The 17870-nt window shown below is 33.5% G+C and overlaps 2 protein-coding genes across 2 annotated transcripts; one reads left to right on the top strand and one right to left on the bottom strand.

Moving 5' to 3' along the window:
* Positions 1 to 577: 577 nt before the first annotated feature.
* r (carbamoyl-phosphate synthetase 2, aspartate transcarbamylase, and dihydroorotase rudimentary) lies at positions 578 to 11656 on the top strand. The gene is made up of 11 exons (XM_068774001.1): positions 578 to 661; positions 1686 to 1807; positions 2750 to 2891; positions 3416 to 3689; positions 3765 to 4081; positions 4481 to 7622; positions 7737 to 7841; positions 8013 to 8261; positions 8604 to 10367; positions 10649 to 11032; positions 11328 to 11656. Exons 2-11 carry the CDS (start codon positions 1690 to 1692, stop codon positions 11532 to 11534), a joined length of 6702 nt encoding a protein of 2233 aa, XP_068630102.1. The 5' UTR covers positions 578 to 661; positions 1686 to 1689; the 3' UTR covers positions 11535 to 11656.
* On the bottom strand, positions 11129 to 16845 carry LOC137930667 (uncharacterized). Its single transcript, XM_068774002.1, has 4 exons — positions 16347 to 16845; positions 14508 to 14797; positions 12535 to 14420; positions 11129 to 12343 (listed from the first exon to the last, which is right to left on the bottom strand). Exons 1-4 carry the CDS (start codon positions 16667 to 16669, stop codon positions 11858 to 11860), a joined length of 2985 nt encoding a protein of 994 aa, XP_068630103.1. The 5' UTR covers positions 16670 to 16845; the 3' UTR covers positions 11129 to 11857.
* Between the last annotated feature and the right edge of the window lie 1025 nt (positions 16846 to 17870).

Below are 17870 nucleotides of genomic sequence, written 5' to 3'. Positions count from 1 at the left end.
GTGTGATCCTGGCGTGATGGTATGACATTAGAAATAAAAATCTTATAACGGCCCAAAAAAAAAAAACTCTGTAACTGTTTATTCAATGTTTAATATAAACCATTTAAATTAGTATATTTGTACATTGAGTACAACATTAAACCAGAAAAAGTTCTATTTAATGTATTTTAATACCAATTATCTATATAATGTATCGTGTTATGGAATAAAACAAAATGGAATCGAACGCTAATCTTTACTTCAACGACAGCCTTCTCAATAGTAATATTTATTGAAAATGTTGAAATGGAGCTTTGTTATTAAGAAAAGCATTCAATTTACGGCAGACAAGCCAAAGCTAACAAATTTGTAACTTAACTCCACAATGTAGACAGATACGGGATTCAAATGGAGTTGACTTCTGATTGTTAAGTACGAGAATTGTTAAGACCGCGGTTCTCGGCCAATACAGTGCGAGCAGGATATCCTCTTCCAATGTTAAATGTTTGAAAAAGAGATGCACGACTTCGTACGTGTACGCTGTGATAACATAGCGGTAGTGGGGCGTGCATACATTGGCATTTTGTTAAACTTCAGTCGTTGCGGAGACCGCGCTTGAACAACTGTGTTTTACGGATTTCCGAGAACACCACGTGGCCGGGTAATAGAACCTCAAAACTTTGTGAGTATATAACGAGCTATTAAAAGTTTGTAAAGTTGGAATTCTTAAATGACTTAAAAGTTTAACATTGAGAACAAAATACTTGTCGCTCAACAAAAACCAAATTACGCACTGAATTCGAATAAGTGTTATTCAATTTAATATAAATATTAAACGTAAGTTCTAATTTTCATTAATTTACTAAAACAGACAAGTAATATAAACACAGTAATTTTTAATACTTTTATAACCGATTAACATTTTTTTGCGGATTTATACCTACACATAGCGTTTGTTTTAAAGAAACACTACGACCAAAGCCGGTGTTTTGTTCTGTATACTGATCAATTGATGCTGATGTTTTGAACAACAAACTATACAACGAGGTCCCATTCAAACTTTGGACCTATAGACCTTGACACTCTATTATATCAGTTTACGTTTTATTATATTAATACAATTCAATTTTTTTTGTGTATTTCAAATGTTTTAAAATTTGAGATATCAGTAGAATAACATAAATAATACAAATGTTCCCGAATTTGGTAAGTTTAAAAAGTTTAAAACACCGTCTTATTTGAATAAATCATGAAAGGTACATTGTCCTCACTTGATTCCAGTGTCACCATAACAAAGCGGTGTTGGCTGTTGGCATCCTTTAAATACAAAAATTCTTAAATAACTCTGGAGGGTTACTCTGAAGCATAACTCGTTCGTAATAGCTAGACTCAAAGTTTTGATAGATTGATCAGATCTGATCTGATCTGTTCAATCGTCCAAAGATCTTATATAAGTAAAAAACGAAGTCACAGTGGCCTAGACAGTGATTTCATTTGTTTTCTTTAACTATGATTATTAAAATGTTATTATCTTAGTTTATTTATTTATCACATTCATCCTTGAAAGACGAACTATTAGTTACATATTTCCTTATATTTATATACATAAACAATATTTATGTAAGTGTTAATTACACTTGAAATTTTAAAAATTAAATAATATATTAAACAGTTTTACTTAAATTTAAGATGGATATCAATTTCAGCAAAATGGTCAATAAAGAATTGACCTCCGAATTGGGACCGAGATGCAGCCTCATCTTAGCTGATGGGTCAGTCCATCGTGGTTGGAGTTTTGGAGCTCAAGTTCCTATAGAAGGAGAAGTTGGTATGTACCAAATTTGTTGATATGCATTCATATTTAGACATTGGTGAAAAATACGTCCAAAATCTTCAAATCTATTAGATATGCTTATAAAGGATAAACAAGATAGAAAACTAACGGTAACATAGAAAGTTATTTTTAGGTTAACGGTTTGAGTATTAATAACATATAATATTTTAAGTTGTTAATAGTAAAATAATTTTATTTTTGTAATTTGAAGTACTTTTGTACGCATTCCAATATTAGACTTAAATTGTGCGATTGAAAAAAAATTGAAATTATAATTGTGCGTGAAAAAATTAATAACAACAATACAATTTTTTCATTAAAAATCAGTTGTTTCTCGTAGTTATTCATGTATTAAAGTTAATCTTATTATCTTGTGAGAGGGAAATAGCCTTTGATTTTTTTAAAATTATTAATTAGAAATACAGTTTAATTCATAAATAAACAAAATTTTTAACAGTTTCTACGTTCTTCGGTAGCCAATAAGTGCAATTAATATAAAATGAAATATCATATCGCCAGGTTCGGTTAAGTTCCTAGAAAATGTTTCTCAAAATATTTTTGCGTGTTTGCAATTTTCTTTTTGTTTTTACCTTAAATTCAGCAATTTCATTATTTCAATGTATTTACGATAATGTATTTTTTTTTAAAATAACAATGCTGGTCTTTTAGATTTAATACTAATAGTTGTATTATTTAATCCTTTGTAGTCTCAGTCAAACATTACAATCAATTTTATTAAACATTTTTTTCATAATCACAACATGAGCGTAAATAATATTTTGTGGCATCTAACATTTTAAACATACTACTATTGCGACTTAAGACTTTTCGTTTAGTGATACAATTCTCTTATTCTCTAAATATACACAGATATTTAACGAGAAAGCGGTACATTTATATTATCTGGAAAAATTCTATATGTTTTTTGGATTACAGTTTTTCAGACGGGTATGGTTGGTTACCCAGAGTCATTGACTGATCCATCCTACCACGCACAATTATTAGTGCTCACTTACCCATTGGTCGGAAATTATGGAGTACCTAACGATGAAGACCGTGACGAGTACGGTTTACCCAGGTATTTATATATATTTACTTATTACGTTACTTCCAGACTTTACATTTCCTTTTGAATGTAGTTATAGATATACTTACTTCTTTTCAACTAATTATATATATTATATATTTATCGCTATTTGTTTAAATTCGTAATGCATGTAATTATTGATTGATTTTTTGTTTTGTAAAAATTTATCTAGGAGAGTTTTTCAGTAGAGTCGATTTTTACCGATGAGCGAAAGTACGCATGTTTGTATTCTAGCTTAAACGGATTCATAGCTATGTATTAAACTAACCAATTTGACAAAATATCTTATGTATTAAAATGATAAACGCAAACACAAAGTTGTGCAACTTTTATTTCAAAAGCATTCTAGTCCATTTCTTAAATTGTTAATACGACTTCGTCATGGACTGGGGATAGTTCATACTTTTAGACGAAAATCGTGTTCAATGTTATAAAATGAAGTTGTTTTAAGTGTAATATTAGTAGACATCGAAAATATTAAAATAATCGATTAAAATACAAAATGAAAATTACAGATGGTTCGAATCGGAGCGTATTTGGGCAGCGGGCTTGATAGTTGGTGAAGTCAGCACGCACGCATATCACTGGCGAGCACATCGCTCTTTAGGTGCATGGCTAAAGGCTCGTGGCGTGCCTGGGTTGTGTGGTGTAGATACACGTGCTCTTACACATCGCTTGCGAGAGGGCATCATGCTAGGACGACTTGTTCAGGGTGAACCACCTACCTCACCTCTACCGCCGTTGTCCGATCCTAACGAAAGAAATCTAGTAGCAGAAGTTTCCACAAAGGTGAATTTTAAAACGTAAATTATAAAACTTCTTACAATAAATTATTCCTTTGTCTTATTGTTATTTGTATTTTAGGAACTTAAAATATTTAACCCTGACGGTGAAGTTACTATTATGGCCGTAGATTGCGGTCTAAAATATAATCAAATAAGATGTCTAATTAAAAGAAACGCAAAAGTTATTGTAGTACCTTGGGATCACAATTTAAACTTGCAAGATTTTGATGGCTTGTTTATAAGTAACGGACCAGGCGATCCAGAAACTTGTAAAACCGTGGTGGATAATTTAAAGAAAGTTATTCAAAATCAAAGTGATGTAAAACCAGTATTCGGAATTTGTCTTGGTCACCAATTACTAGCAACTGCCGCTGGATGCAGAACATATAAAACAAGGTAAATATAGATAATTTTTGTTTACTAATTATCGATTCTAGTATCAATATTTCTTGTATACAGAGCAAAAAGTGACAACAGTTTAAATAATTTATTATAAAATATGTAATAAAATTAAAGCTATTTATAAACAGTGTAGTTAATAATTATTAAACGGAAATAGTGGACGTTTGTCTTACTGGCATTTACAAATTCTACTGATTGGAAGGGACAGAACGTTGAAGGCACTTTGCCTAATTAATAATTTTTAGTAACTAAGCTTGAAAGGTCCGAGAAACAAGGTTACCACAAATACACCGTGGAACGCGATGTAATTAAGATCATATAAAACGTTATTTTTACAGAAATGTTTAAACAGATTTTGTATTCGTTTCTAATAATATTTTTTTTTTTTTCTAGATATGGTAATCGCGGTCACAACTTACCGTGTACGCACAGTACAACAAAGAGATGTTTCATGACTTCACAAAACCACGGATTTGCTGTAGATGCTAACACATTACCAAATGATTGGAAAATATTATTTACAAATGAAAATGATAAAACTAACGAGGGTATAATACACAAATCCTTACCATTATTCAGTGTTCAATTTCACCCTGAACATACAGCCGGCCCCACAGATCTGGAATGTCTTTTTGACATATTTATAGAGGGAGTTAAGTTACACAAAAATAAAAGCGTTTATTGTATAGATGATATGATAACGGAAAAATTAAAATATGTTCCCATTCTTCACGAAAGACCGAAAAAGGTGTTAATTTTGGGTTCAGGAGGTCTGTCGATCGGACAAGCAGGTGAATTTGATTACTCGGGATCTCAAGGTGTAAAAGCTATGCAAGAAGAAAAAATACAAACTGTTTTAATTAATCCAAACATAGCAACAGTACAAACATCTAAAGGTTTAGCTGATAAAGTGTATTTTCTACCTATTACTCCAGAGTACGTGGAGCAGGTAATAAAAGCTGAACGACCGACTGGTGTCCTCCTTACCTTTGGAGGACAAACAGCTTTAAATTGCGGTGTGGAACTACAAAAGTCTAAAGTTTTTGAAAAATACAATGTGTCTGTTCTTGGTACACCAATTCAATCAATTGTAGAAACTGAGGACAGAAAATTATTTGCAGAGAAAATTAATTCGATAGGAGAAAAAGTAGCTCCAAGTGCTGCAGTTTCAACAGTTGATGAGGCGCTCACAGCAGCATTGCAGATCGGTTATCCGGTGATGGCTCGTTCAGCATTTTCTCTTGGTGGATTGGGTTCAGGGTTTGCAAATAATGAAGATGAATTAAAAGCATTAGCTCATCAAGCTCTTTCTCATTCAGAACAGTTGATTATTGATAAATCATTAAAAGGATGGAAAGAAGTAGAATATGAAGTTGTAAGAGATGCTTATGACAATTGTATCACTGTCTGTAATATGGAAAACGTAGATCCTTTAGGTATTCACACTGGGGAATCCATAGTTGTTGCTCCTAGTCAAACCTTATCTAATCGAGAATATTATATGTTACGTAACACAGCATTGAAAGTAATCAGACACTTCGGCATTGTGGGCGAATGTAATATACAATATGCATTAAATGTAAATACAGAAGAATTTTATATCATAGAAGTAAATGCCAGATTATCAAGAAGTTCAGCATTAGCAAGTAAAGCGACTGGCTATCCACTTGCATACGTGGCGGCCAAACTTGCTTTAGGAATTCCCCTTCCTGAAATCAAAAACTCCGTAACCGGCGTGACCACAGCTTGTTTTGAACCAAGTTTGGATTACTGCGTAGTGAAAATACCTCGATGGGATCTAGCTAAATTTAATAGAGTGAGCACTAAAATTGGAAGTTCGATGAAAAGCGTTGGAGAAGTTATGTCTATTGGTAGAAATTTCGAAGAAGCCTTCCAGAAGGCTCTTCGTATGGTTGATGAGAATGTAAATGGATTTGATCCAAATATAAAAAAAGTAAACGAAAATGAACTGAGAGAACCTACTGATAAACGAATGTTTGTGTTAGCGGCTGCGCTTAAAGAAGGTTATACAATGGATAAACTATATGAGCTTACAAAGATTGACCATTGGTTTTTGGAAAAATTCAAAAATATTATCGATTACTATAGAAGCCTCGAAGCTACTCCACCCAACACAATAGATTTTAACATTTTGAAAAAAGCGAAACAAATCGGCTTTTCAGATAAACAAATCGCGGCGGCAATTAAGAGCACCGAATTAGCAGTTAGAAAACTTAGAGAAGAATTTAATATAACACCTTTCGTAAAACGAATTGATACGGTCGCAGCTGAATGGCCGGCTTCGACTAATTATTTATATTTAACATACAACGGTAGTACACATGATTTGGATTTTCCCGGCGAACATGTTATGGTTTTAGGATCGGGCGTTTACAGAATTGGAAGTTCAGTTGAATTTGACTGGTGTGCTGTTGGTTGTTTAAGAGAATTAAAAAATCAAGGCAAGAAAACGATAATGATAAACTATAACCCAGAGACTGTTAGTACTGATTACGATATGAGTGATAGATTATACTTTGAAGAAATATCATTTGAAGTAGTGATGGATATTTATAACATTGAAAAACCCGATGGAGTAATACTATGTATGGGAGGTCAATTACCTAATAATATTGCGATGGATTTACACAGACAGCAAGCAGTTATATTAGGCACTTCACCTGATATGATAGATAACGCTGAGAACAGATTCAAGTTTTCCCGCATGCTTGATCGTAAAGGAATAATGCAACCTCGGTGGAAAGAACTCACAGATCTTGAATCCGCCAAATCATTTTGTGAAGAAGTTGGTTTTCCATGCTTAGTACGACCCTCCTACGTACTCAGTGGTGCTGCTATGAATGTAGCACATTCTAACCAAGATTTAGAAGTATATTTAAAATCAGCTAGCAAAGTTAGTAAAGATCACCCAGTAGTCATTTCCAAATTTATTATGGATGCTAAAGAAATAGACGTAGACGTTGTAGCAGCAGACGGGGTTATTCTTTGTATGGCTGTTTCTGAACACGTAGAAAACGCTGGCGTTCATTCTGGTGATGCTACATTAGTAACACCTCCTCAAGATATCAACAATGAAACATTAGATAAAATAAAAGAGATCGCCAGAATAATAGCCGAAACGTTAGATGTTACAGGTCCTTTTAATATGCAGCTTATAGCAAAAGATAATGATTTAAAAGTTATTGAATGTAATGTAAGAGTTTCCAGATCCTTTCCATTCGTTTCAAAGACATTAGATCATGACTTTGTGGCAATGGCAACCAGAGTTATTCTAGGTATTCCAGTAGAACCTGTAAACGTAATGGCCGGATGTGGTAAAGTTGGTGTTAAAGTGCCCCAGTTTTCATTTTCAAGGTTATCAGGTGCAGATGTTACATTAGGTGTAGAAATGGCTTCAACTGGAGAAGTTGCATGTTTTGGTGAAAATCGATATGAAGCTTACTTGAAATCTCTTATGAGCACTGGTTTCAGAATACCAAAAAAAGCTATTCTACTATCTGTCGGAACATTTAAGGTAATTATCTCCTCGACAAATTTGTTTAATCTCCATTTTATTTGCTTTTACTATCAACATGTTTTACCGATAACCATATTTAAAAAATTTTTGACTCCTTTCTTTATTTTTAAGCATAAAATGGAATTGCTTCCTAGTGTTCGCATCTTACACAAAATGGGCTACAAACTATACGCCAGCATGGGAACTGGAGATTTTTACACGGAACACGGTGTTGAGGTAATACACGTTCAATACATGTAATAAAACTTTAATGGTCTTGAAACTTCGAAAAGAATTTTGCACTACTTAGCAGTATTAATACAAAATAAGTTAAAATAAACCTAATTGAATAAAAAACTAAATAATCTTGTTTATAATTATACGTCAAAAAGTTGCTCTATATTGTAGGTCGAAAGTGTGCAATGGACTTTTGATCACATCGGAGACCCAGATGATGCCAGGTCTGATGGAGAGTTGATGCATTTGGCAGATTTTATGGCACGACGTCGATTAGATCTCGTTATAAATCTGCCAATGAGGGGAGGAGCTCGTCGAGTATCTTCATTTAGTACACATGGATATCGCACTAGACGTTTAGCCGTTGATTATGCAGTTCCTTTAGTAACTGATGTCAAATGCGCAAAACTTCTGGTTAAGGTATTTTATATTTTTTACTTCCTTTGGTTACATTCATATTTTGCAAGCTTCTTATAGATTTTATAGTAAAAAAACATGGTTATCACTGCATTTCTTTTATGGACAGACGATTTACTAGCATAAAGTAGATTAATCGTCCACATCAATCTACTAATATAAAAACTATGTAAAAATATGTAAAGTGAATAATTACCATCAATTATAAAATAAAAAATAAAATAAAAGAATAAAATAAAATAAAATTATTACTCTTCGTTCCAGGCATTACATTGATATAATGTACTATGATGAAATGTTTTTGTAATAGAAATTTATAATGCTGCGATATTTTTATGATTACAGGCTATGTTACAATGCGGTGGGGCCCCATTGATGAAAACACATACGGATTGTATGACGTCTCGTAATATTATAAAATTACCTGGATTCATTGATGTTCATGTTCACGTCCGAGAACCTGGTGCTACATATAAAGAGGATTTTGCATCCTGTACTGCAGCTGCTCTTGCAGGTGGTATCACTATGATTTGTGCGATGCCGAACACTAATCCGCCTTTAATTGATCGTGTAGCATACGACTATATATCCGCTTTAGCACGAGTAAGTGCTCGTTGTGATTATGCACTTTTCGTAGGCGCATCTTCAAATAACTGCGACACTGCTTCCGAGCTAGCTTATCAAGCAGCGACCTTAAAAATGTATCTCAATGAAACATTTACGACTCTTAAATTAGATGACATGACCACATGGCAACGTCATTTGAAAAACTGGCCAAAAAAGATTCCTATTTGTGTTCATGCTGAACGTGAGAAAACAGGTGCTGTGATTTTAATGGCATCTTTGCTCGATAGGCCCGTCCACATTTGTCATGTTGCAAGAAAAGAAGAAATTTCAATAATTAGAGCAGCTAAAGAAAGGGGCCTTAAAGTGACCTGCGAAGTCTGTCCGCACCATTTGTTTTTAAGCACGGATAATGTAAACCATATTGGAACTGGTCGCGCCGAAGTCCGACCAGTCTTATGTAGCCCGGAAGATCAAGCTGAGCTTTGGAAAAACATGGATATTATTGATGTTTTCGCAACTGATCATGCTCCCCATTCTGTTGAAGAGAAAAATTCTGAAAAACCTCCGCCTGGATTCCCTGGCTTAGAAACAATTTTGCCCTTGTTACTTAACGCTGTACACGAAGGGCGTCTTACAATCGAAGATATAATAAACAAATTTCACAGGAATCCTCGAAAAATATTTAACCTTCCCGAGCAACCAAACACTTATGTGGAGGTAGATATGGATTATGAATGGACAATTCCTAACGCAATGGAGTTTTCTAAATCAAAATGGACACCGTTTGCTGGAATGAAAGTTTGGGGTGCAATTCATCGCGTAACATTACGTGGCGAGATAGCTTACGTGGAAGGTCAAATTCTTGTACCTCCGGGATTCGGACAAAACGTACGTGATTGGCCTACTCCTAAAAAACAAACATTCCCGATATACGATATTGAAAAACCGGAGAAAGAATTAAGTAGGCCGAACTCTGCTCTTGATCAACATAGTTCAATAGAAACAAGTCGGCTGAGTGAGTTTGATATAGATCAAACAGAGTTCAACAAATCCGATACGCAAGGAAAACTGAATGTTCACTTTAACGACACGGCCGGCCTAAGGAGCATGTCACCACTACCTCCACAAACAAGTATGAGGCAGAGGTGTGATAGTTCATCATACCCTGGTCCAACCTCGGTATCTCATCGACAAAAAAGCGATTTATATGGTAAAAGTATTTTAACAGTAGATTCGTTTAGTAAAGAAACACTTAATGATATTTTCAACCTTGCCCAATTTATGAAAACCAGCGTAAGTAAAGGACGTTTCTTGGATGATATAATGAGAGGGAAAGTTATGTCCTCAATATTTTATGAAGTAAGCACTAGAACCAGTTGCAGTTTTGCAGCCGCAATGCAGAGACTAGGCGGTTCTGTTATACACACGGACGCAACCAGCTCATCGGCTAAAAAGGGGGAAACCTTAGAAGACAGTGTTGCTGTCATGGCTAGTTATTCTGATATAGTAGTATTGAGACACCCAGAACCAGGAGCGGTAGCGGTAAGTCTTTCATTGTCTTTTTTCTTTAGCAAAATGCAATTACTCAATATTTTTAAATTTCTCTTTTCGATATTTATTTGGGAAGGTAACACTTTAGCACTTTATCTTGCCTCAATATTGAAGTGGGCTCGTAGTTGTTATGCCCGTAACTATTCAGATCACTGAACTACTAGAATTTAAACGCGTTGTTGTATCCTATATGTTAAAAGTATATCAGTGTTATAGCTAGAAAGCAAATTTTGTCTGTTAAACATTATTGTAAATAAAAAATATATTTGCAGAGCGCCTCTCGACACTGTCGAAGACCTATTATCAACGCAGGAGATGGAGTTGGTGAACATCCTACACAAGCATTATTAGATGTTTTTACGATTAGAGAAGAAATTGGTACAGTCAATGGTCTTACAATTACAATGGTAGGTGATCTTAAAAATGGCCGCACTGTGCATTCTCTTGCGAAATTACTTACTTTGTATCAAGTTCAGCTACAATATGTCAGTCCTCCCGGGCTTGGTATGCCTAAACACATTATGGAATATGTAGCGTACAAAGGGATACCACAAAAAGTTTTTGAAAGATTAGAAGATGTTTTGGGCGACACTCATGTCTTATACATGACAAGAATTCAACGAGAAAGATTTGAAAACGAACAGGAGTATGAAAAGGTAAGTTAAACCACAATTTTTTTTTCAAAATATTTATTGTTGTTCTTTGAATTGGTTATATTAAAATGAAAAGTAGACACTTTTTATTACTACGTAATAATTTATTACGGTTTCAAATATTTGAATCATAAGGAGTTTCATTAAGTCTTACTTTACATTGATTAATAATTAAATTATACTTTTGTTATTATGAGTTAACGTAGATAAATTATTATCCGAAAATAAAAGCATAATAACTCATTTTTTTTATTTTTATGTAAGTTTTTTTAAACATTAATGCTATTATTGTTTATAGATGCGTGGCCTTTTGGTAGTAACACCGCAGTTGATGACTCGTGCTCGGCGTCGAATGATTGTGATGCATCCGCTACCTAGAGTTGATGAAATCTCTCCTGAATTTGATTCCGACCCTCGCGCTGCCTATTTCCGCCAAGCTGAGTATGGAATGTTCGTCCGAATGGCATTACTTTCAATGGTTGGTGGAGTAAACCCACTAGTATAAAGTTTTTTTTACAAATTTATTTGATTGTAAATTTAATATACTAATGTAGTATCGTCAATGAAATTACAAATTCTACTACTATGGTATATGAGATAATTACACAATAAAAATATTTAGTTCCACTTTGTTTAATTTTAATGTAAGCCTAATCCTTAAATAATATATAACATTACATTAAAAAAGAGATTCTCGAAATTGTGAACTACAGATTTTAACACGTTTTTACTATAACTAACACATTTTAATATGATTTATTCATAAAATCTTCTTCTGTAAATTAAAAAAATCACAACATTTCATAAGATGTAAAGTTTTTGTTAAAATCATAATTTTGACTCTTCTGGGTCTGCAGCAACTGTTAATTTTTTCACTTCCTTATGTTTGTTTATATTTTCGACATGTACATCAACAAATGAAAAAGGAGCAATACTTTGCCCGTCACGAGGAGAATCTTGATTTATTATATGTTCATATTTAGGTCGATGTTTTCGAATCATTTTGGTATTGACTGACCGTTCGCTAGAGCTCTCCATGCGCGGTGGTAATTTGCAACCGACCTGTTTTGCTAGTTTTCTTTGACAATCTATCAGCTTGTCGCGGATTACATCTAAATATTCATTCGCTGTTACATCTCCAGCGGGTTCTTCTAGCAAAAGACGACAGAGTCTTTGAGCTTGTTCTAAATAAATAACTGCTTGTTTGATCGCCTCAAATTTCTCGCTGGAACGGGCCATTGCAATAAAATGAGGTATAAAGAACTCGAGAACTAATCGTCGGCGTTCTGCTTGCATTTTTGTAGGTAGTATTATCTGAAAAAAACATACACATTTTACATTTGTTTCAGTAATTAATTAATATGATAAAAATTTTCACTATATTTGTAATACTAATTTTAATTTAAGATATTTTAAATCTTTGTAATGGTGTTTCTAATGAAAAGTAATATTTAACTGTTCAATACATCATAGCGAATAAAAAATGTCCAGAAAGAAATACATACGTTTTTGTTTATTTCTCGCTCATCTTTGTTTCCGCCCCTTCTTTTAATGTTCATGTTTGCTTTTCTCCTTTCTTTTAACTGACGCTGTCGTTCTTTTTTCCATTGATAGTGTTTATCGTTGGCTTTTGCTTTGTCCCAAAAGTTTATAAGATCATCATCACTATCTGAACTGTTGTCGTAATGTGGCACAGAATCAGGTATATTCGGATTTAAAATATGCAAAGGATTTTTGCAAGTCAATATTTCATATAGGCGATGTACGTTAAACGTGGGATAAAATTCCTTCTTGTTATATTTAAGTTTATCAAGAGCATTAAGTACATGCATGACGGGAGATTCCAAAATATCTGCCAATTTTCTTTGTAGTTTTAGTAATAATGGTTTGGGTATACTTTTGAAGTCATTACAAGTTTCTATAAAATAATTTGGAAATCTCGATTGACCAAAATGTACGTAAAAACTGCGTAAAAATAGCCGCAAAGATTCTCCCAAGCGATCTTCTGGCCATTTCGCATAGTTATCTTCACATTGCCAAAATAAATGGTTTTTCAAGTGACTTGCATCAATTCCTATTTTAGAAGTTTCATTTTCCATAAAAGTTTTTTGTAAAATTAAAGCAAACAAGTAACATCGCGTATGAGAGTGCGCTAAACAACTTTCTAAGTATCGTTCTGCCGCAGGAAATATGATTTTCCACTGCAATTTTTGGTCAGGATTTATTCCTCTCTTAGGCCTGAATCCAATAGGAACTAAAAGACAACCGAACCCTATTGCTTTTCGTACCATGTACCTGGTTGGCCATTGGTAACTAAAATTAGTTCTTGGATTCTGAATTATTTTTCTTTCCCGTATAATCCACTGATTTGCTGCATTTGGCCATGCTGCCAATAAAGCAGGAAATACTTCGTAACTTAATTTTGATCCATTTTTAACTGTATCACAATAAATACTTGCTCCTTGTGTTAAAGCGCTGTTAATCGCGTCCTGAGAGAACCCTAGCCCTGTACCTAGACTAATAATAAAGTTATCTACAAAATTACTCATAAAGTTCACAGAACTTAAATAATAATGCGTTTCGAAGAGGTTCCTGCTCAATGACAGTCTTGACGAATTTGTAGTAACCTCGTCTTCTTCATCGGTCCAATCCACTGTCCGTAAATCCACTGCAATCCAACATTCTTCAGGCAAAACCCCCGAGGAAGTCGGACAATCCGGTTGCAAGGTAAGTTCTAATCTTTTAGGTGTAGTTGATTCGGTGATTGTTGAATAACCATAATCTGAATCTGTTTCACTGGACTCATTATGACGACTACTTGAATTAGATCTATAACCAGAAGTTTCAGTATCATCTGCACCTACATTGTCCACGGATACTGCACGATTTTCATCAAATCGAGCTTTGCTTTTAAGGTCTTTGTTAGTTTCACTCGCTCTTCTATTATTTTTTAAAATGGACTTTCTAGGTTTACTTTCATTATCGTCAATAATATTTTGTTCTTCCATAAACATTATGTTCTCCGCCAGTCTTGAGTTCTCTTTTCTCAGAGCCTCTAAGTTTGCTATGTTACTTTTTTGTGCTTGAAGGCTGAGATTTTTTATCGGGCCACTTGGACGCCTTCCGGTTATTTCTTGTTCGTTTAAACGTAGATGTGAATTCTCAATTTTCGTTTGTAAACCTGAATCATTGGTATCAATTATTTTTAACTTTAAATTTTGTAGTAATACTTTTCCATTACATACATATGGCGAATCATCTGAATCATTGGATTCTTTTTCTGAATCTGTGTAAATGCTATCGTCAGAATGGGTACCTTCGTGTGGTTTAATTATATTTTCTTTGGATAGGCTAGTTGTTAACACCTCTAACTTTTTAAGTTTAACGAATCCTGTCAAAAGAGAATATAGGTATAACTATAGTTGTAATAAAATCAAGTTTACATTAAAATGTTAGTCAAAAACGAGCAATTATTTACCTGGTTCTTTGCAGTCTTCTATGCGAAGTTTATAGAATGGCGCATCCAACACCGCGCAGTAATCGGAAGTGTCCCCAGGTTCACTGGCCTCTACGTTATCATAAATAATAAAGAGTCTCGGTGCTATTAAAGGTTCGGTGTGATCCCGCTTTCTTTGAAACGTCACATGTTCTTGTACACATTCTTGAATACGATCTGCGAAAAACACGTGTTTATGTCGTCGTACCATTTCTTCATCCATTGTATGTTCCCTCTCATTAATAGGATTATTCTTTATTTGATGAATTTCTCTGAAATATAAATGTTATTTATTAAAACAAAGTCATAACATATTAATTACAAAGTTCGAAATCACTCGATGAAAAATTATCGGTTATGGAATTTATAAAGGGTTTTTGCAATATTGGACTTTACACAAATATACGTATTATTAAGTAAATACCCACTTCACATACCACATATAACAGATATCTACCAAGTACAAATTACTCACATATAAAACACTCAAGTACAGTAACTAAACGAGTGAGTTCTTGAAAATTTATCGTTGATATTAAGTTGTCATTTATATTTAAACTGTAATTTCATAAGCTGATTACTTTAACGCGTGCCTTCGACAGCGTAAAACAACGAGATGTTTCTCAAAATACAAGTGTATATAAATATAATACTAAATTGTGCTTCATACTCATTATAATATTTTTTTTTGTTTTATCGTTGCAAATTTTTTCAGAACTAATTGTGAATTCAAGTAGAATACTATTAAAACTTTCTAAAAATAGACGGAGCGTTATCGACAAAATATAATTCTAGTCGTCTGCAGTTCCGAAAATCATGTAAAATAATCATAAAAGCGATGTATAATTTTGCAGAAAAATAGGTGGGCTTTATATTAACTTACAATCATAGCACATTTTCGATTACACAGGCCTTTCCATAGTCAACATAATAACTCGTTTTTTTTTTTGACAATGAGTGTGTACGTCATAGTGTAATAATGATGTCTATAAAGATAGATCTTTATATCTTGTGCATAAGGCTGCACATCAATAGTCGATAACATTCTTTGACCAAAAAAGTTAGCGGTATGACGTACAACACTACTATTAGCAATGTGCATTGAATATACGAGTATACATGATATAACGAACATAATACGAAGATATACTCGATACCCGCACTAACAATATTTTAAAACGATTATCGCATATGACATGAAAATTATTGTTACATTTAATAATAACTAGATTTAAATAAAACCTATACATAGCTTTACAGTCCAGATGCAAAACAAGCATGCAGATGGCTAGAAAATCAAAGGTTCTTTAGTATTAAACATTTCATAGCAAACTTTTTATAATTTTCGAAAATTACACGAACGTACATTTCTGTTATTTTATCGTATTATTAAAACGGTACCTTTTAATATATGTTCTGTTCATGACATATATAAATAAATCTCCTAATATTTATTAAAAAAATTTCCATAAACCTATTTTAATAATAAATTTAAGGCTTAATTTTTTAAATTCTTATGAAAACTGACATAATGTCTTCCTCAAACATTTTTAAATACATTAACTACATAAGATTAACTCAAGGCTTGAAATAAAATTTGTGACAAAAATTAGCTAATTTATAATAAAAAATAATACTGATAACAATGTATAATCGTAATTGCCCGAACTCGACATTGACAAATTCAATGATACTACCAAACAATCCGGAACTTCTGCAAAGATTATGAAAGGCCCTGAAGAGTCCACAAAAATTGTAAATATATTTTATAATGAATTCAGTATTATATGTGACGATAAAATACAAATGTGCTAATATTACCTCTCATAGTTTTCAAAGAACTGAACGCAAAGTAAAATGTTGTTAAGCAAAAAAGCTTCCGAATCATTGTGAAGCTGATACCGCATGCGTTCTAAAGCTTCGTCGTCATAAGACCGGAAGTTAGTAGGAGCTGGTAGAGGCACTGGCGTCGGTGCTGCTGCGCCGGGTGTAGTAACTAACGGCGGTTCCTTAACGGCCGTTCGTTTATTTGCAGGGTTTACATATTTCTTTTTCTTCTCCTCTCTTTTCTGTTCCTTCCATCTCTCCCGTTCGAAAAACTTATCGGGTTCTCTATGAATTTTCTTCGATTTAGTATTTCCCATTGCACAAGCTATTTACAAATTACCACTTAAAATATTTTAGTTCATTGTCATATAATTCACAGTTGTTGTTAATTTAATAAAGTATAATTTGAAACTTATAACTAACACACTGAAAGGATCAATAGTCAATTGTTTTATTACATTTAAACACCGCGTACGTGCAGATGTACGATTGTATCAAGATTCCAAGTAGAACTGAAAAATATTTGCTCATACACAATTCATAGTGATTACCCTTATCATGAAGCGATGATTAATGTTTTGATAATCATCGTAGCAAATTGATTACGGTTGCAATGTTTTCTGCTTAAGAATTAATATGAGGACGTATTGAACGTACGCATGAAAATTTAAACTAAATTGAAAAGTGCCCTACACCCCACGCAGGGACCACCGTACATTCTACAAAATCATTCGTCTACGACGACAGCTCTACATGCTCAAGCATTGCTGCACGTATCAACATAACTTGAAAATTACATGTTCATGCGAACAGCTGCATTGCTCAATTATAAACAAAAAGTCTTCAGTCACTCGCGCATGAAATTAAATTTCATTCGAATTTTGTATGGTAATATAATTTCAATACTCAAAATATTCTACATGTGAAAAGATTTCAAAATGGTAAATTCCGGTGCGAAGCCAGATTTAAATCAAACCTCCTAGAAATATTTTCCTTGTTATTTTATATAAAAACCTTTGTTCGTTGTTGTTTTATATATGTTGTTTGCATAAACATTACAACCACACCAAACAACAACAAGAACAACGTAAAAGATAATCTTTTTATTATTATTAATAAAAAACCTTAAATAAATTCATGTATCACTTCATCATTTCAGCTAACATAGGTCTCCCTCAAAGATTTTTAAACGGACTGGTTAGGAGCGACCTGCGTCTATTGCCTTCGGACGTTCACCTTGTGCGTAAACTTACTACGTGTTATTACTTCTTCAAACTATACAATAATATGCTTTGCAACCAGACAGTTTTTAGTAGGAGGAAATTTTCATTCATATTCTTTGAAGTTCGGCTTTTTCTTCTACGTCATATTGTGTGGTGAAAAGTGCCACATTGATTTCAGGATTGCATCTGTTTTGAGTAGTAAATGAAAAGTAGTGAATCTATACATTTCGGCTTCCTCAGGAGCCCAGGCTCCGACCATATCATTAGTTATTTCATTGAAATGGAAACCAGAATT

The sequence above is a fragment of the Battus philenor genome, unplaced genomic scaffold (genome assembly GCF_028537555.1).
Source record: "Battus philenor isolate CCGP_79_NKW_IND1 unplaced genomic scaffold, ilBatPhil1.0.hap1 SCAF_6, whole genome shotgun sequence".
Lineage (NCBI taxonomy): Eukaryota > Metazoa > Arthropoda > Insecta > Lepidoptera > Papilionidae > Battus > Battus philenor.
This window is presented reverse-complemented; position numbering and strand designations above follow the sequence as displayed.